Source organism: Hemibagrus wyckioides, linkage group LG26 (assembly GCF_019097595.1).
Source record: "Hemibagrus wyckioides isolate EC202008001 linkage group LG26, SWU_Hwy_1.0, whole genome shotgun sequence".
In the NCBI taxonomy this organism is placed as follows: Eukaryota; Metazoa; Chordata; class Actinopteri; order Siluriformes; family Bagridae; genus Hemibagrus; species Hemibagrus wyckioides.
The window spans coordinates 1,928,708-1,948,916 of NC_080735.1; the positions used below are offsets into that span (position 1 = coordinate 1,928,708).

At 43.7% G+C, this 20,209-nt stretch overlaps 2 protein-coding genes across 2 annotated transcripts in view; both read right to left on the minus strand.

Annotated features, from left to right (window-relative positions):
• Positions 1-4: 4 nt before the first annotated feature.
• mief2 (mitochondrial elongation factor 2) lies at positions 5-18,936 on the minus strand. Its single transcript, XM_058380359.1, has 5 exons — positions 18,778-18,936; positions 2,768-2,910; positions 2,392-2,551; positions 1,867-2,192; positions 5-1,743 (listed from the first exon to the last, which is right to left on the minus strand). The coding sequence occupies exons 2-5, from the start codon at positions 2,900-2,902 to the stop codon at positions 958-960; spliced, it is 1,407 nt and encodes a 468-aa protein (XP_058236342.1). The 5' UTR covers positions 2,903-2,910; positions 18,778-18,936; the 3' UTR covers positions 5-957.
• A 394-nt stretch (positions 18,937-19,330) lies between these two features.
• alkbh5 (alkB homolog 5, RNA demethylase) overlaps positions 19,331-20,209 on the minus strand; it is a 9,081-nt gene continuing 8,202 nt past the window's right edge. The window contains exon 4 of the mRNA XM_058380860.1: positions 19,331-20,209. This exon is cut by the window's right edge and continues 687 nt beyond it. The gene's annotated coding sequence lies outside the window, so the exon portion shown is untranslated.

Here is a 20,209-nt window from a genome sequence, read left to right on the forward strand (position 1 = left end):
CCTGATTTGACTGAGTTTTTATTCATTCAGGGAGAAGACTGCATAAAACACACATTATTAAATCTCATGAGGAAAACAGATCAGATCAGATCACTTGCTTTACTGTTTCTGTGCAGAAGAGAATGGTTGTGGTCTGGCCATCACTAGAGTGCCATCTTTATGATCCGAGTGCTGACCAGAGCACGTGTCCAGTGTCTGTGTAGATTATTAAAGAATAAACTCCCTGTATAAAGTGTAGCTCAGTTTATTCCAGCAGCTTTATTAAAGCCTCCATCACTCACACACTGCCTGAGGAACTCACACACGTGTCTCGTGTTGGATCAGAACACACTAAAAATGTCTGATATAAAGGTTCTGTTGGAACGAGTATGGGTTGCCTCCTGCTTTAAAGGAGCTGTCTGTAACTTGTACAGCAGTTGGTTTTTTTAGATAAAGTGCAATGCAAACAACTTCTCTAATAAACTCATGGCTGTGTTCTCATCTTCAGATCACACTATGAGGACATGATGGTGATGTCATGCCTGAAGAAAAAGCATTTTGGTGTTTATCTCCAGAGAAATGATGACGATGATGTGAACACAATGATGTGAACGTCAGTTCTTTATGAAGTACGAATTCAGGAAGCTGGATATTGTCCATCTCTCCGCCAGTGATGAGACGATTCTGTACAGTTCTGAATCCTATGTTGCGTTTACTTTTCCTGTCGCGTTTGTAGTCGTAGCCATCCTGCAGGTTTGCGGTCATCTAATGCTGTCCTCCTACTGGACTTTGAGTCAGAAATTGCTCACGCTAACAGATTTGGTGTTGGTCATCTTTGGTTGCAGGTGCACTAAACCAGCCTCTGATAAAGTGAAACACCTCACCCTCACCTCACCAACATCATCAGCTCAATGTCACAAGATTCTTATACATAAAACAAAATGTGTGTGTGTGTGTGTTTATCAGATGCATGGCTTATTATATGAGCAGAATCTCGGGCTCGCTCACGGCGCAGTAGAGCATGAAGCCCATCTCATCGATGTCGTCCTCACTGAAGCCCTGCAGCAGATTCACGGCGGGTTTAAAGTAACTGGGCAGGAAGCCCGTCTCCAGGTAGCCGATCAGCTCCGTGATGGCCTGCTGGAACCTATCAGAGAACGCCGACTCTGACCAGTCGAACTCCTTCTCGCTCATGTGCAGGATGAGGTTGCTGAGCTGTGCGCCGGTCAGCTTGTGGAGGGCGGGGCAGTTCCGACACACGGCCTTTAGCGTTTTCAGGCACTTCCTCCTAATGCCCGACTCCCCGTCCGACTGGTCGAGACTGGCCAGTCGAGCCGTTTCACTGGTATAGAAGCTTTGGTACCACACGTAGTCAAACGACCCGGTGATTTCTGGCTGAGCCGTTAGCGTCATATCCCCCAAGCGCACTGTGGGCAGAATGCTAATAAACAGCTGCTCTTCGTCGAAACTTCTGCTTTCTTTTACACCTCGTATTTCCAGCTTCAGGGCGGGAGACCCGAGCACCGGGCGCACCTCGCACTCCAGGGTTCCAGTCAGCGATGGCCAGTTCATGGACTCCATTATGGATTTGCGTAGTTGCTCGGCAACGAGCTGAGATGACAGGTAGCCAGCGAGGAGGTGTCTGTCCCAGTAGCTCCGCCCACGCGGGAAGTACTCGAGGTTTTCACGCCGTAACATGCAGTACTGAGGATGGCCGAGAAACGTGTCCTCTCCGGCAATCGGGGTCCAGAGACTGGGTTCCAGCTACACACACACACACACACACACACACACACACAATATGGTTATTATGTCTAAATACACCAAAACCCCAGCAGTGGTGGATTCTCAAATCTGATTGGTTTAAGGCAGTTTACTTCCTGCTACCTGTAGTGGAACGAGCAGACAGGCGTGATCAGCCCTGACCACCTGCAGGTCATCCAGCAGTGACCCCGCTAACGTCATCTCCCCCCGGGGCATGTCGGGGTGTTTGGAGTGCAGGAAGGCCTGGATCTCTGTAGCGATGTCCAGCGCTCTCTGCTGAGCTCGGGACACCTCGCCCGGTGACAGACACGCGCGTGACCGGTAATACTGCTCCAGTCTTTCCGAGAGGGTCAACACACACAGGTCTAACCGTCTGCGCGTCTGAGCCGCGTCCGAGCCGGACCTCTGAGTCTGGGATTGGCTCTGAGGTGCAGACTGAGACAGGTCAGCTACAGGGAGGAAAAACAATAACAAAAGGAGAAACGATTGTCATTCAGCTGCATGGTACTGACCGTCTGCTTTTAAAGTGAAACATTTACTCCACACTCTGACCCTCTGGAGACTGAAGAGAACAGGACGCAGCTCGACATGTCTCACACTCACTCACTGTGGTGGGACAGGTGAGAAGTTCTCAGCACGTCTACATACCTTTCTTTGTGGCTGCAGCGCTCTGCTTCATCACCATGCCCTCAATGCCTTTCTGAAGCACTTTGGGGGAGGTGCTGACCAGGTTAGTCTCCTCCCAGCTGTCCGTCATCTTTTTCTCAGGATTCCCGTCGTCAGGAGGCCGGCCGGCGCGTTCGATCAGCTGGTGGAGAAGACGTTTAAAATGTGTGAGAAATAAATCAGCATCAGTTAGACCAGTGTGGTGTTTTAGTGCCTCAGTAAGTGATTAAACATGACTAACACACAGCTAGTTAGTTAGCTAGTTAAGTTAACGAGAGGAAGAACCCTGCCTGAGTAACACCTTGTCATGTACACATTAATGTGCAGTAATGAATCACAGAACTGTTACACTCATCACCTTTTTCACAGCTAGCGTAGCGATGCCCAGGATAGCGACTCCGCCCACTCCGAGCACCAGGCGGGTGTTGGACAGCAGGAAGTCGATGATGGCGCTGATTCCATCTTCACCTCGTCTTTTACTGGAATAATACATGACTCTGTCTGGAAACATCACATCTCCTCCAGTCAACACACTTCACCAAGAATATAATCACACACTCTTACATTTCACTGTTTAACAGACTTTTTATTTTTAAATGGAGAGTGTGTGTGTGTGTGTGTGTGTGTGTGTTTACTGTACAGTGCTGTAGTGTGTGTGTGTGTGTTTACTGTACAGTGCTGTAGTGTGTGTGTGTGTGTTTACTGTACAGTGCTGTAGTGTGTGTGTGTGTTTACTGTACAGTGCTGTAGTGTGTGTGTGTGTGTGTTTACTGTACAGTGCTGTAGTGTGTGTGTGTCTTTACTGTACAGTGCTGTAGTGTGTGTGTGTGTGTGTTTACTGTACAGTGCTGTAGTGTGTGTGTGTGTTTACTGTACAGTGCTGTAGTGTGTGTGTGTGTTTATTGTACAGTGCTGTAGTGTGTGTGTGTGTGTGTTTACTGTACAGTGCTGTAGTGTGTGTGTGTGTGTGTTTACTGTACAGTGCTGTAGTGTGTGTGTGTGTTTACTGTACAGTGCTGTAGTGTGTGTGTGTCTTTACTGTACAGTGCTGTAGTGTGTGTGTTTACTGTACAGTGCTGTAGTGTGTGTGTGTGTGTGTTTACTGTACAGTGCTGTAGTGTGTGTGTGTGTGTGTTTACTGTACAGTGCTGTAGTGTGTGTGTGTCTTTAATGTACAGTGCTGTAGTGTGTGTGTTTACTGTACAGTGCTGTAGTGTGTGTGTGTGTGTTTACTGTACAGTGCTGTAGTGTGTGTGTGTGTGTTTACTGTACAGTGCTGTAGTGTGTGTGTTTACTGTACAGTGCTGTAGTGTGTGTGTGTGTGTGTTTACTGTACAGTGCTGTAGTGTGTGTGTGTGTTTATTGTACAGTGCTGTAGTGTGTGTGTGTGTGTGTTTACTGTACAGTGCTGTAGTGTGTGTGTGTGTTTATTGTACAGTGCTGTAGTGTGTGTGTGTGTTTACTGTACAGTGCTGTAGTGTGTGTGTGTGTGTGTTTACTGTACAGTGCTGTAGTGGGTGTGTTTACTGTACAGTGCTGTAGTGGGTGTGTGTGTGTGTGTTTACTGTACAGTGCTGTAGTGGGTGTGTGTGTGTGTGTTTACTGTACAGTGCTGTAGTGGGGGTGTGTGTGTGTGTTTACTGTACAGTGCTGTAGTGTGGGGGTGTGTGTGTCTTTACTGTACAGTGCTGTAGTGTGTGTGTGTGTTTATTGTACAGTGCTGTAGTGTGTGTGTGTGTTTACTGTACAGTGCTGTAGTGTGTGTGTGTGTTTACTGTACAGTGCTGTAGTGTGTGTGTGTTTACTGTACAGTGCTGTAGTGTGTGTGTGTGTTTATTGTACAGTGCTGTAGTGTGTGTGTGTTTACTGTACAGTGCTGTAGTGTGTGTGTGTCTTTACTGTACAGTGCTGTAGTGTGTGTGTGTGTGTTTACTGTACAGTGCTGTAGTGTGTGTGTTTATTGTACAGTGCTGTACAGCGGTGTATGTGTGTGTGTGTGTTTATTGTACAGTGCTGTAGAGCAGTGTGTGTGTGTGTTTACTGTACAGTGCTGTAGTGTGTGTGTGTGTTTACTGTACAGTGCTGTAGTGTGTGTGTGTGTGTGTTTACTGTACAGTGCTGTAGTGTGTGTGTGTGTGTGTTTACTGTACAGTGCTGTAGTGTGTGTGTGTGTTTACTGTACAGTGCTGTAGTGTGTGTGTGTGTGTTTACTGTACAGTGCTGTAGTGTGTGTGTGTGTTTACTGTACAGTGCTGTAGTGGGGGTGTGTGTGTCTTTACTGTACAGTGCTGTAGTGGGGGTGTGTGTGTCTTTACTGTACAGTGCTGTAGTGGGGGTGTGTGTGTCTTTACTGTACAGTGCTGTAGTGGGGGTGTGTGTGTCTTTACTGTACAGTGCTGTAGTGGGGGTGTGTGTGTGTGTTTACTGTACAGTGCTGGAGTGGGTGGGTTTACTGTACAGTGCTGTAGTGGGTGTGTGTGTGTCTTTACTGTACAGTGCTGTAGTGGGTGTGTGTGTGTCTTTACTGTACAGTGCTGTAGTGGGTGTGTGTGTGTCTTTACTGTACAGTGCTGTAGTGGGTGTGTGTGTGTCTTTACTGTACAGTGCTGTAGTGGGTGTGTTTACTGTACAGTGCTGTAGTGGGTGTGTTTACTGTACAGTGCTGTAGTGGGTGTGTTTACTGTACAGTGCTGTAGTGGGTGTGTTTACTGTACAGTGCTGTAGTGGGTGTGTTTACTGTACAGTGCTGTAGTGGGTGTGTGTGTTTATTGTACAGTGCTGTAGTGTGTGTGTGTGTGTTTACTGTACAGTGCTGTAGTGTGTGTGTGTGTTTATTGTACAGTGCTGTAGTGTGTGTGTGTGTTTATTGTACAGTGCTGTAGTGTGTGTGTGTGTTTACTGTACAGTGCTGTAGTGTGTGTGTGTGTGTGTTTACTGTACAGTGCTGTAGTGTGTGTGTGTGTTTATTGTACAGTGCTGTAGTGTGTGTGTGTGTTTATTGTACAGTGCTGTAGTGTGTGTGTGTGTGTGTTTACTGTACAGTGCTGTAGTGTGTGTGTGTGTCTTTACTGTACAGTGCTGTAGTGTGTGTGTGTGTTTACTGTACAGTGCTGTAGTGTGTGTGTGTGTGTGTTTACTGTACAGTGCTGTAGTGTGTGTGTGTGTGTGTGTTTACTGTACAGTGCTGTAGTGTGTGTGTTTACTGTACAGTGCTGTAGTGTGTGTGTGTGTTTACTGTACAGTGCTGTAGTGTGTGTGTGTCTTTACTGTACAGTGCTGTAGTGTGTGTGTGTGTGTGTTTACTGTACAGTGCTGTAGTGTGTGTGTGTCTTTACTGTACAGTGCTGTAGTGTGTGTGTTTACTGTACAGTGCTGTAGTGTGTGTGTGTGTGTTTACTGTACAGTGCTGTAGTGTGTGTGTGTGTGTTTACTGTACAGTGCTGTAGTGTGTGTGTGTGTTTACTGTACAGTGCTGTAGTGTGTGTGTGTGTGTGTTTACTGTACAGTGCTGTAGTGTGTGTGTGTGTTTATTGTACAGTGCTGTAGTGTGTGTGTGTGTGTTTACTGTACAGTGCTGTAGTGTGTGTGTGTGTTTATTGTACAGTGCTGTAGTGTGTGTGTGTGTTTATTGTACAGTGCTGTAGTGTGTGTGTGTGTTTACTGTACAGTGCTGTAGTGTGTGTGTGTGTGTGTTTACTGTACAGTGCTGTAGTGTGTGTGTGTGTTTATTGTACAGTGCTGTAGTGTGTGTGTGTGTTTACTGTACAGTGCTGTAGTGTGTGTGTGTGTGTTTACTGTACAGTGCTGTAGTGTGTGTGTGTGTGTTTACTGTACAGTGCTGTAGTGTGTGTGTGTGTGTTTACTGTACAGTGCTGTAGTGTGTGTGTGTGTGTTTACTGTACAGTGCTGTAGTGTGTGTGTGTGTGTTTACTGTACAGTGCTGTAGTGTGTGTGTGTGTTTACTGTACAGTGCTGTAGTGTGTGTGTGTCTTTACTGTACAGTGCTGTAGTGTGTGTGTGTCTTTACTGTACAGTGCTGTAGTGTGTGTGTGTGTTTACTGTACAGTGCTGTAGTGTGTGTGTGTGTTTACTGTACAGTGCTGTAGTGTGTGTGTGTCTTTACTGTACAGTGCTGTAGTGTGTGTGTGTGTGTTTACTGTACAGTGCTGTAGTGTGTGTGTGTGTCTTTACTGTACAGTGCTGTAGTGTGTGTGTGTCTTTACTGTACAGTGCTGTAGTGTGTGTGTGTCTTTACTGTACAGTGCTGTAGTGTGTGTGTGTCTTTACTGTACAGTGCTGTAGTGTGTGTGTGTCTTTACTGTACAGTGCTGTAGTGTGTGTGTGTGTGTTTACTGTACAGTGCTGTAGTGTGTGTGTGTGTTTACTGTACAGTGCTGTAGTGTGTGTGTGTGTTTACTGTACAGTGCTGTAGTGTGTGTGTGTCTTTACTGTACAGTGCTGTAGTGTGTGTGTGTCTTTACTGTACAGTGCTGTAGTGTGTGTGTGTCTTTACTGTACAGTGCTGTAGTGTGTGTGTGTGTCTTTACTGTACAGTGCTGTAGTGTGTGTGTGTTTACTGTACAGTGCTGTAGTGTGTGTGTGTCTTTACTGTACAGTGCTGTAGTGTAGTGTGTGTGTGTTTACTGTACAGTGCTGTAGTGTGTGTGTGTGTTTACTGTACAGTGCTGTAGTGTGTGTGTGTGTTTACTGTACAGTGCTGTAGTGTGTGTGTGTGTGTTTACTGTACAGTGCTGTAGTGTGTGTGTGTGTGTTTACTGTACAGTGCTGTAGTGTGTGTGTGTGTTTACTGTACAGTGCTGTAGTGTGTGTGTGTGTGTTTACTGTACAGTGCTGTAGTGTGTGTGTGTGTTTACTGTACAGTGCTGTAGTGTGTGTGTGTTTACTGTACAGTGCTGTAGTGTGTGTTTACTGTACAGTGCTGTAGTGTGTGTGTTTACTGTACAGTGCTGTAGTGTGTGTGTGTCTTTACTGTACAGTGCTGTAGTGTGTGTGTGTGTGTTTACTGTACAGTGCTGTAGTGTGTGTGTGTCTTTACTGTACAGTGCTGTAGTGTGTGTGTGTCTTTACTGTACAGTGCTGTAGTGTGTGTGTCTTTACTGTACAGTGCTGTAGTGTGTGTGTTTACTGTACAGTGCTGTAGTGTGTGTGTGTGTTTACTGTACAGTGCTGTAGTGTGTGTGTGTGTTTACTGTACAGTGCTGTAGTGTGTGTGTGTGTGTCTTTACTGTACAGTGCTGTAGTGTGTGTGTTTACTGTACAGTGCTGTAGTGTGTGTGTGTGTTTACTGTACAGTGCTGTAGTGTGTGTGTGTGTTTACTGTACAGTGCTGTAGTGTGTGTGTGTGTGTCTTTACTGTACAGTGCTGTAGTGTGTGTGTGTGTGTCTTTACTGTACAGTGCTGTAGTGTGTGTGTCTTTACTGTACAGTGCTGTAGTGTGTGTGTCTTTACTGTACAGTGCTGTAGTGTGTGTGTTTACTGTACAGTGCTGTAGTGTGTGTGTGTGTTTACTGTACAGTGCTGTAGTGTGTGTGTTTACTGTACAGTGCTGTAGTGTGTGTGTGTGTGTCTTTACTGTACAGTGCTGTAGTGTGTGTGTGTGTCTTTACTGTACAGTGCTGTAGTGTGTGTGTGTGTGTTTACTGTACAGTGCTGTAGTGTGTGTGTGTGTGTTTACTGTACAGTGCTGTAGTGTGTGTGTGTGTGTTTACTGTACAGTGCTGTAGTGTGTGTGTGTGTTTACTGTACAGTGCTGTAGTGTGTGTGTGTGTGTGTTTACTGTACAGTGCTGTAGTGTGTGTGTGTGTGTGTCTTTACTGTACAGTGCTGTAGTGTGTGTGTGTGTCTTTACTGTACAGTGCTGTAGTGTGTGTGTGTGTGTTTACTGTACAGTGCTGTAGTGTGTGTGTGTTTACTGTACAGTGCTGTAGTGTGTGTGTGTGTGTGTCTTTACTGTACAGTGCTGTAGTGTGTGTGTGTGTGTCTTTACTGTACAGTGCTGTAGTGTGTGTGTGTGTCTTTACTGTACAGTGCTGTAGTGTGTGTGTGTGTCTTTACTGTACAGTGCTGTAGTGTGTGTGTGTGTCTTTACTGTACAGTGCTGTAGTGTGTGTGTGTGTGTTTACTGTACAGTGCTGTAGTGTGTGTGTGTGTGTTTACTGTACAGTGCTGTAGTGTGTGTGTGTGTGTTTACTGTACAGTGCTGTAGTGTGTGTGTGTGTGTTTACTGTACAGTGCTGTAGTGTGTGTGTGTGTGTTTACTGTACAGTGCTGTAGTGTGTGTGTGTGTGTTTACTGTACAGTGCTGTAGTGTGTGTGTGTGTTTACTGTACAGTGCTGTAGTGTGTGTGTGTGTTTACTGTACAGTGCTGTAGTGTGTGTGTGTGTTTACTGTACAGTGCTGTAGTGTGTGTGTGTGTTTACTGTACAGTGCTGTAGTGTGTGTGTGTGTTTACTGTACAGTGCTGTAGTGTGTGTGTGTGTTTACTGTACAGTGCTGTAGTGTGTGTGTGTGTTTACTGTACAGTGCTGTAGTGTGTGTGTGTGTTTACTGTACAGTGCTGTAGTGTGTGTGTGTGTTTACTGTACAGTGCTGTAGTGTGTGTGTGTGTTTATTGTACAGTGCTGTAGTGTGTGTGTGTGTTTACTGTACAGTGCTGTAGTGTGTGTGTGTGTGTGTTTACTGTACAGTGCTGTAGTGTGTGTGTGTGTGTGTTTACTGTACAGTGCTGTAGTGTGTGTGTGTGTGTGTTTACTGTACAGTGCTGTAGTGTGTGTGTGTGTGTGTTTACTGTACAGTGCTGTAGTGTGTGTGTGTGTGTGTTTACTGTACAGTGCTGTAGTGTGTGTGTGTGTTTATTGTACAGTGCTGTAGTGTGTGTGTGTGTTTATTGTACAGTGCTGTAGTGTGTGTGTGTGTTTACTGTACAGTGCTGTAGTGTGTGTGTGTGTTTACTGTACAGTGCTGTAGTGTGTGTGTGTGTTTACTGTACAGTGCTGTAGTGTGTGTGTGTGTTTACTGTACAGTGCTGTAGTGTGTGTGTGTGTTTACTGTACAGTGCTGTAGTGTGTGTGTGTGTTTACTGTACAGTGCTGTAGTGTGTGTGTGTGTTTACTGTACAGTGCTGTAGTGTGTGTGTGTGTTTACTGTACAGTGCTGTAGTGTGTGTGTGTTTACTGTACAGTGCTGTAGTGTGTGTGTCTTTACTGTACAGTGCTGTAGTGTGTGTGTGTGTCTTTACTGTACAGTGCTGTAGTGTGTGTGTCTTTACTGTACAGTGCTGTAGTGTGTGTGTGTTTACTGTACAGTGCTGTAGTGTGTGTGTCTTTACTGTACAGTGCTGTAGTGTGTGTGTGTGTTTACTGTACAGTGCTGTAGTGTGTGTGTGTGTTTACTGTACAGTGCTGTAGTGTGTGTGTGTGTTTACTGTACAGTGCTGTAGTGTGTGTGTGTTTACTGTACAGTGCTGTAGTGTGTGTGTGTCTTTACTGTACAGTGCTGTAGTGTGTGTGTGTGTGTTTACTGTACAGTGCTGTAGTGTGTGTGTGTCTTTACTGTACAGTGCTGTAGTGTGTGTGTTTACTGTACAGTGCTGTAGTGTGTGTGTGTGTGTTTACTGTACAGTGCTGTAGTGTGTGTGTGTGTGTTTACTGTACAGTGCTGTAGTGTGTGTGTGTGTTTACTGTACAGTGCTGTAGTGTGTGTGTGTGTGTGTTTACTGTACAGTGCTGTAGTGTGTGTGTGTGTTTATTGTACAGTGCTGTAGTGTGTGTGTGTGTGTGTTTACTGTACAGTGCTGTAGTGTGTGTGTGTGTTTACTGTACAGTGCTGTAGTGTGTGTGTGTGTTTACTGTACAGTGCTGTAGTGTGTGTGTGTGTTTACTGTACAGTGCTGTAGTGTGTGTGTGTGTGTTTACTGTACAGTTCTGTAGTGTGTGTGTGTGTCTTTACTGTACAGTGCTGTAGTGTGTGTGTGTGTCTTTACTGTACAGTGCTGTAGTGTGTGTGTGTGTGTTTACTGTACAGTGCTGTAGTGTGTGTGTGTGTGTTTACTGTACAGTTCTGTAGTGTGTGTGTGTGTCTTTACTGTACAGTGCTGTAGTGTGTGTGTTTACTGTACAGTGCTGTAGTGTGTGTGTGTCTTTACTGTACAGTGCTGTAGTGTGTGTGTGTGTTTACTGTACAGTGCTGTAGTGTGTGTGTCTTTACTGTACAGTGCTGTAGTGTGTGTGTGTGTCTTTACTGTACAGTGCTGTAGTGTGTGTGTGTGTTTACTGTACAGTGCTGTAGTGTGTGTGTGTCTTTACTGTACAGTGCTGTAGTGTGTGTGTGTCTTTACTGTACAGTGCTGTAGTGTGTGTGTTTACTGTACAGTGCTGTAGTGTGTGTGTGTGTCTTTACTGTACAGTGCTGTAGTGTGTGTGTGTCTTTACTGTACAGTGCTGTAGTGTGTGTGTGTGTCTTTACTGTACAGTGCTGTAGTGTGTGTGTGTTTACTGTACAGTGCTGTAGTGTGTGTGTGTGTGTTTACTGTACAGTTCTGTAGTGTGTGTGTGTGTGTCTTTACTGTACAGTGCTGTAGTGTGTGTGTCTTTACTGTACAGTGCTGTAGTGTGTGTGTGTGTGTCTTTACTGTACAGTGCTGTAGTGTGTGTGTCTTTACTGTACAGTGCTGTAGTGGGGGTGTGTGTCTTTACTGTACAGTGCTGTAGTGTGTGTGTGTTTACTGTACAGTGCTGTAGTGTGTGTGTGTGTGTGTTTACTGTACAGTGCTGTAGTGTGTGTGTGTTTACTGTACAGTGCTGTAGTGTGTGTGTGTCTTTACTGTACAGTGCTGTAGTGTGTGTGTGTTTACTGTACAGTGCTGTAGTGTGTGTGTGTGTGTGTTTACTGTACAGTGCTGTAGTGTGTGTGTGTGTGTTTACTGTACAGTGCTGTAGTGTGTGTGTGTGTCTTTACTGTACAGTGCTGTAGTGTGTGTGTGTGTTTACTGTACAGTGCTGTAGTGTGTGTGTGTCTTTACTGTACAGTGCTGTAGTGTGTGTGTGTGTCTTTACTGTACAGTGCTGTAGTGTGTGTGTGTCTTTACTGTACAGTGCTGTAGTGTGTGTGTGTGTGTGTTTACTGTACAGTGCTGTAGTGTGTGTGTGTGTGTTTACTGTACAGTTCTGTAGTGTGTGTGTGTGTCTTTACTGTACAGTGCTGTAGTGTGTGTGTGTGTCTTTACTGTACAGTGCTGTAGTGTGTGTGTGTGTGTGTGTTTACTGTACAGTGCTGTAGTGTGTGTGTTTACTGTACAGTGCTGTAGTGTGTGTGTGTGTGTTTACTGTACAGTGCTGTAGTGTGTGTGTGTGTTTACTGTACAGTGCTGTAGTGTGTGTGTGTCTTTACTGTACAGTGCTGTAGTATGTGTGTGTGTCTTTACTGTACAGTGCTGTAGTGTGTGTGTTTACTGTACAGTGCTGTAGTGTGTGTGTGTGTGTCTTTACTGTACAGTGCTGTAGTGTGTGTGTGTGTGTGTTTACTGTACAGTGCTGTAGTGTGTGTGTGTGTTTACTGTACAGTGCTGTAGTGTGTGTGTGTCTTTACTGTACAGTGCTGTAGTGTGTGTGTGTGTCTTTACTGTACAGTGCTGTAGTGTGTGTGTGTGTGTTTACTGTACAGTTCTGTAGTGTGTGTGTGTGTCTTTACTGTACAGTGCTGTAGTGTGTGTGTGTGTGTCTTTACTGTACAGTGCTGTAGTGTGTGTGTCTTTACTGTACAGTGCTGTAGTGGGGGTGTGTGTCTTTACTGTACAGTGCTGTAGTGTGTGTGTGTGTTTACTGTACAGTGCTGTAGTGTGTGTGTGTCTTTACTGTACAGTGCTGTAGTGTGTGTGTGTTTACTGTACAGTGCTGTAGTGTGTGTGTGTCTTTACTGTACAGTGCTGTAGTGTGTGTGTGTCTTTACTGTACAGTGCTGTAGTGTGTGTGTTTACTGTACAGTGCTGTAGTGTGTGTGTGTGTCTTTACTGTACAGTGCTGTAGTGTGTGTGTGTGTCTTTACTGTACAGTGCTGTAGTGTGTGTGTGTGTTTACTGTACAGTGCTGTAGTGTGTGTGTGTGTTTACTGTACAGTGCTGTAGTGTGTGTGTGTGTTTACTGTACAGTGCTGTAGTGTGTGTGTGTGTGTGTTTACTGTACAGTGCTGTAGTGTGTGTGTGTGTGTGTTTACTGTACAGTGCTGTAGTGTGTGTGTGTGTCTTTACTGTACAGTGCTGTAGTGTGTGTGTGTCTTTACTGTACAGTGCTGTAGTGTGTGTGTGTGTCTTTACTGTACAGTGCTGTAGTGTGTGTGTGTTTACTGTACAGTGCTGTAGTGTGTGTGTGTGTGTTTACTGTACAGTTCTGTAGTGTGTGTGTGTGTCTTTACTGTACAGTGCTGTAGTGTGTGTGTGTGTGTCTTTACTGTACAGTGCTGTAGTGTGTGTGTCTTTACTGTACAGTGCTGTAGTGTGTGTGTGTTTACTGTACAGTGCTGTAGTGTGTGTGTGTGTGTGTTTACTGTACAGTGCTGTAGTGTGTGTGTGTTTACTGTACAGTGCTGTAGTGTGTGTGTGTCTTTACTGTACAGTGCTGTAGTGTGTGTGTGTGTGTCTTTACTGTACAGTGCTGTAGTGTGTGTGTGTTTACTGTACAGTGCTGTAGTGTGTGTGTGTGTGTGTTTACTGTACAGTGCTGTAGTGTGTGTGTGTTTACTGTACAGTGCTGTAGTGTGTGTGTGTCTTTACTGTACAGTGCTGTAGTGTGTGTGTGTTTACTGTACAGTGCTGTAGTGTGTGTGTGTGTGTGTTTACTGTACAGTGCTGTAGTGTGTGTGTGTTTACTGTACAGTGCTGTAGTGTGTGTGTGTGTTTACTGTACAGTGCTGTAGTGTGTGTGTGTGTGTGTTTACTGTACAGTGCTGTAGTGTGTGTGTGTGTGTGTTTACTGTACAGTGCTGTAGTGTGTGTGTGTGTGTGTGTTTACTGTACAGTGCTGTAGTGTGTGTGTGTGTGTGTTTACTGTACAGTGCTGTAGTGTGTGTGTGTGTGTTTACTGTACAGTGCTGTAGTGTGTGTGTGTGTGTTTACTGTACAGTGCTGTAGTGTGTGTGTGTGTTTACTGTACAGTGCTGTAGTGTGTGTGTGTGTGTTTACTGTACAGTGCTGTAGTGTGTGTGTGTGTGTTTACTGTACAGTGCTGTAGTGTGTGTGTGTGTTTACTGTACAGTGCTGTAGTGTGTGTGTGTGTGTTTACTGTACAGTGCTGTAGTGTGTGTGTGTGTGTGTTTACTGTACAGTGCTGTAGTGTGTGTGTGTGTGTGTTTACTGTACAGTGCTGTAGTGTGTGTGTGTGTGTTTACTGTACAGTGCTGTAGTGTGTGTGTGTGTGTTTACTGTACAGTGCTGTAGTGTGTGTGTGTGTGTGTTTACTGTACAGTGCTGTAGTGTGTGTGTGTGTGTTTACTGTACAGTGCTGTAGTGTGTGTGTGTGTTTACTGTACAGTGCTGTAGTGTGTGTGTGTGTGTGTTTACTGTACAGTGCTGTAGTGTGTGTGTGTGTGTTTACTGTACAGTGCTGTAGTGTGTGTGTGTGTTTACTGTACAGTGCTGTAGTGTGTGTGTGTGTGTGTTTACTGTACAGTGCTGTAGTGTGTGTGTGTGTGTTTACTGTACAGTGCTGTAGTGTGTGTGTGTGTTTACTGTACAGTGCTGTAGTGTGTGTGTGTGTTTACTGTACAGTGCTGTAGTGTGTGTGTGTCTTTACTGTACAGTGCTGTAGTGTGTGTGTGTGTTTACTGTACAGTGCTGTAGTGTGTGTGTGTGTGTGTTTACTGTACAGTGCTGTAGTGTGTGTGTGTCTTTACTGTACAGTGCTGTAGTGTGTGTGTGTCTTTACTGTACAGTGCTGTAGTGTGTGTGTGTCTTTACTGTACAGTGCTGTAGTGTGTGTGTGTGTTTACTGTACAGTGCTGTAGTGTGTGTGTGTGTTTATTGTACAGTGCTGTAGTGTGTGTGTGTGTTTATTGTACAGTGCTGTAGTGTGTGTGTGTGTGTGTTTACTGTACAGTGCTGTAGTGTGTGTGTGTGTTTATTGTACAGTGCTGTAGTGTGTGTGTGTGTGTTTACTGTACAGTGCTGTAGTGTGTGTGTGTGTTTATTGTACAGTGCTGTAGTGTGTGTGTGTTTACTGTACAGTGCTGTAGTGTGTGTGTGTGTTTATTGTACAGTGCTGTAGTGTGTGTGTGTTTACTGTACAGTGCTGTAGTGTGTGTGTGTCTTTACTGTACAGTGCTGTAGTGTGTGTGTGTGTGTTTACTGTACAGTGCTGTAGTGTGTGTGTTTATTGTACAGTGCTGTACAGCGGTGTATGTGTGTGTGTGTGTTTATTGTAAAGTGCTGTACAGCGGTGTATGTGTGTGTGTGTGTTTATTGTACAGTGCTGTAGAGCAGTGTGTGTGTGTGTTTACTGTACAGTGCTGTAGTGTGTGTGTGTGTTTACTGTACAGTGCTGTAGTGTGTGTGTGTGTTTACTGTACAGTGCTGTAGTGTGTGTGTTTATTGTACAGTGCTGTACAGCGGTGTATGTGTGTGTGTGTGTGTTTATTGTAAAGTGCTGTACAGCGGTGTATGTGTGTGTGTGTGTGTGTGTGTGTGTGTGTTTACTGTAAAGTGCTGTACAGCGGTGTATGTGTGTGTGTGTGTGTTTATTGTACAGTGCTCTGAGCACTTTCCTCACAGGATTCACACTGAACTCCTTTTAGTTAAAACATCTCTCTACATTCAACTGAGTTATTTAAAGTATTTTAATTAGAGCGGTAAGTTTACCCTGACCACACACACACACACACACACACACAGAGTACATCATGTCCATGACGGGTGACGTCACATGTTAAATTTAGTGCCTTCACCTGTCTCTCTGTCAGAGGATCTCTCTCCCTCTCTCTCTCTCCCTCTCTTTGTCGCTCTCTCACCCTCTTTCTCTCTCTGACTACATCAGTGTTATCATGTTAATGTGTGATGTTATGACGTATATCCTAATATTAAGGTTTACAAATTTTTAAAAAATGAATGAAACAAAAAGGGGGGGAAAAATAATACACTCGTTTATTTACAACCTGGAATATTAACTAAATATTTTACATGAATATAAAATTATTACATTTATTATACATCATTCTCATCATGTTATAGACTTATATTTTAAATATACAATCTGATTTAATTTAAAAATTATTTAAATTAAAATAAAATTAATTAAATTAAAACTACTAAATTTATATTCAATTAAAATATTCAAATTTATTATTTATCAAACCAGCAGCTATTTTTTATTTTAAAAATTAAAATAATTATTAATTTGAAAATTATAACAGTACTCATATGAGAATCAGGGGGTGGTGGTACAGGTCTGATGGTGTTTCACACCTCTCCCTTGTCTCATCTAACCATCTCTTCTTTTGAATTCCATGCAGTTTCAGTTACATCTCCAATCAACCTCTCCATCATTGTCATCTACCATCCTCCTGGTCCCCTTGGAGACTTCATGGAAGAAATGGACACACTCCTCAGCATCTTCCCTTCTGACCGCACCCCTCTGATGGTCCTTGGAGATTTCAACCTCCAAGGTCCATCCAACAAGCTTTAGTCTTCTGGTCTTCTGAATTCTTTCTTCTTGTCATTTAACAGCTGCCCTCCAACACACAAGGGAGGAAACGTCCTGGACTTGGTCTTCACCTGCCCTTCCCCAGCTACAGACATGACTGCTACCCCACATCACATCTCAGATCATCACTTGGTATCCTTCACTGTCATTTTCCCTGTCCTACCCAAACGTAACTCCCAGCAGCTCCAGAACCTTCATTCTATCTCTCCTTCCTCTGTAGCTTCCTGCACTCTTTCATCTCTTCCTGACTATGACTCCTTTTCCTCCCTGCCTCTAGACTCAGCTAGACACACTTTTCTCTCCTCTCTTTCCTCAACCATGGACCTTCTCTGCCCTTCATCCACTAAACGCAGGAAGACTTCTTGTCCTGCTCCTTGGCTGTCAGATGTGCTCCGCAACAATTGAAGAGAACTACGAACAGCAGAGAGGAAGTGGAAGAAATCTCGACTGGACGCAGATCTCACCTCTCATCATATGCTTCTGTCCAGATTCTCTTCGGACGTGACTTCTGCCAAGACTTCCTTCTACAAGGAAAAGCTTGAAGCTTCTGCACAAGATCCCCGAAAGCTCCACAACATCATCTCTGCACTACTCAACCCTCCGACTCCACCTGCTCCATTCTCCCTGACTGCTGAAGATTTTGCCACTTTTTACACAGAGAAGATTGAGAAGATCTGCCAGACCTTCACGTCCACCCCAACTTCATCTGCATTACACAGCCAGGACTCAGCTACTCCTTCACTGAAGCATCTCTCATCCATAGCAGCAGAAGAGGTTTCAAATTGCAAATCATCCAGTCCTGCAATCCCACCACCTGCCCACTGGATCCAATCCCTTCCACTATGCTCCAGACCATCTCACCTGACCTCCTGCCCTTCATCACCACAGTCATCAATAGATCCATTACATCAGGACAGGTACCAACTGCCTTTAAGCAAGCAAGGGTTATCCCTATACTAAAGAAACCTGTTCTGGATCCCTCTGACATCAATAATTACAGACCAGTATCACTCCTCTCCTTTCTTTCAAAAATTCTCGAACGAATTTTTTATAATCAGCTGTCTGACTATCTCCTGCAGAATAACGTCCATGATCCCAACCAGTCTGGCTTCAAAGCAGCACATTCTACAGAGACTGCCCTTTTGGTGGTCACTGAGAAACTACATGCTGCTAGATCAGCCAAGCTGTCATTGGTCCTCATCCTCCTTGACCTTTCTGCAGCATTTGACACGGTTAACCACAAGACTCTCTTGTCCACCCTCAGGAGTCTTGGAATTTGTGGAACAGCATGGGAATGGTTTGCTTCCTACCTGGATGGTCGCTCATATCAGGTAACATGGAAGGGATTGACATCTGCTCCACGCAGACTCTCTACTGGTGTCCCACAAGGCTCAGTACTTGGTCCTCTCCTTTTCTCCCTCTACACTCACACTCTTGGCAAAGTGATATCCTCACACGGCTTTTCATACCACTGCTATGCTGATGACACCCAATTTATCTTCTCCTTCCCTCCCTCAGATACCACAGCTTCTGCCCGGATCTCAGTGTGTCTGGAAGACATTTCATCCTGGATGACCGCTCATCAGCTGAAACTTAATCCCAGCAAAACTGAACTGCTGGTCATCCCAGGTGATTCATCCCCAGCCCAGGATGTCCGTACAGCAGAGTCTCTGACTGTCTTCAAATGACGTCTCAAGACCTACCTTTTCCTGAAGCACTTAAACTAGCTCCTATCTTTCCCTGTTTATGTATTGTTATATGTTAAATAAAAATAAAAAAACATCCAATTTTAGGCTAATGGTCTCCTGAGTCTGTAATCTACTGAACCAGTGTTAATGTTTTCAATGATAGAGACTTAAAGCACTTTTGTACGTCGCTCTGCATAAGAGCATCTGCCAAATGCCAGAAATGTAAACGTAAACATAAATGTACTCAGAGTGTAGAGTGAGGTGATTTGGTTCTGATGCTCTCTGAGCTGCTGACCACTAATCAGTCCAGAACGACTAATTCCGGACAATAGTACAAAAATAAATTAGTGAAATCTTCCAGACTCATCACAGCTACAGAAAAACATAATGAGAGAAATAAAACTATATTTCTACTGATAAATAATTCTACCTGAGGGAAGAGTTATGTAAGGAGTGTACTGTGTGTAGGTTTGTGTTAATGGCTGTTATTATATTCTAATATTATATTATTCCTGATATCTCGAAAAAAGGCAAATATATAAAAGGATAAACAGAATAAATTTCATTTCAGACATTATTGTAGTCATTTCTCCAGCTGCGTTTCCTCAGTCATATAATACTTTTTTTTCCGGAAGTCGGGACTTTTATTTTATTTTTTTTAATATTTTGTACGTAATTTTAACAAAATAAGAGTATAATAAATGGACTTTTACACCTTTAAAAGTACGAAGCACCGAAAAGCTCCATCACACAGAGGGCCTTCTCTTCTCAGTTTCAGCTTTTAAACAGAAAACTAATAAATAAACCTGCAGGATAATCTTATATTTACAGCAAGAATTCTCACCTCTTACATTCATGTTTTTAAATCTTAGCTACTTGCTAAAGCTAGACAACTTCTCCGATGTTGTTGTCGTTAGCACGCGCTAGCTCCAGTGCTAACTACTCGGTTAGTAGTCGGATGGTTTCACTTACCTTTTATAGAAAATCCTCCAAATAATTATAATATAAACCCCAGCAGAGAATTAGGCTTAAACATGGCTTCATGACTCGAGGTCATATCAGTTTCGTGCGTTAACGCGAACTAACAGAACCGATATCAACGCGCGGCGATGATTGGCTGAGACATTTTGATTGACGTGGGTTTACACCAATAGGAAGTCGAGAAAAACATGTCGTCCTGCTTGTGGCCCAATCAGCGCACAGGCTTTGTTGTGACTTGTAGTAGTACAAGACGTGAGGTACGTGAGGGACTTTGTCTTAAAGAGACCGTGTTAATACATTCGCCATGTTAATATTTTCAGTAACTTTTTCAATTTAATTTAAGAATAAAGTATATTAAAAATAGATTATTGTTTATATATTTTTTTTAACGTTGAAGTATGTGGCGAAACGAACAGGTCCATGAGAATGAGCTGTTACTATAGAAACGAGGAAACAACCGCAGGATGAAGCTGAAGTGTTTTATTCCTCTTATACCACAGCGAGTTAAGAAAAAATAATTAAAAATGCTTTTTATTAAAATAATATTTCAGTTATAGCAGCGTATTAATATCGTGGAACATTATATCTTCACTGAAAAGAACTGTGTGGATTTTATTATTACAGATTAAACACCATCTATTGTCTTGAACTGAATAATCTTCAGAAATCATAACTATTTTATTTAGAATAAAATCTCCGAACAGAAATCACTGCACACTCGGCATTTTCTTTAAAACTCATCTTTTAATTTCTTTCAGGCCTGTACATCTCTGCTGCTGCAAAAATACCCATTTCTCATTACAGAGCCTCCACGAGTCTTCAAGTCATTTTCCAAAATAGAACTTTGTTACAGGCGTAGAGAAATTCGACAACTCAATTCGACTCAAACTCACGGCTTTCACGTCCATCCTGGCTTTTTAAAGACTCACCCTGAAGGGATTTTCTCCTCCTAACAGAACAAATTAAATACTTAAATGATGTGTTCAGCTCTATCTGAATACTGATTTTAAATGTCTGATCCGTATCCGATCTCATCGGGTGGAGGAGATCTGAAAACTCACAGAAGAGAAAATTCCTTCCTCTGTTCAAAAAACAAACAAACAAACAAAAATAAAGCAAAGAGAGCAGCACAAAATAGAAATACTGCCTCATAACAATAGCATCATTAATCCATCATTTTTTTGCACGTGTCTGTACGGATCAGACGTTTCTGTGTGTTTCTTCTGCACTGATAACCGAACCAGGGAATGCATCGATACCGTCTCCCAGACCCAAGTCTCTTTGGTACACGTGGTCACTAAAAATCAAGGTCTTGAACCGACAAAGGTGTACATCACGATGAGGAAGTGGGCGTGTCCCAGCGCTCACGTGTGACAATCCATCAGTTTCTGCTGCACACGATTCATGTCACCTTGTTAATCGA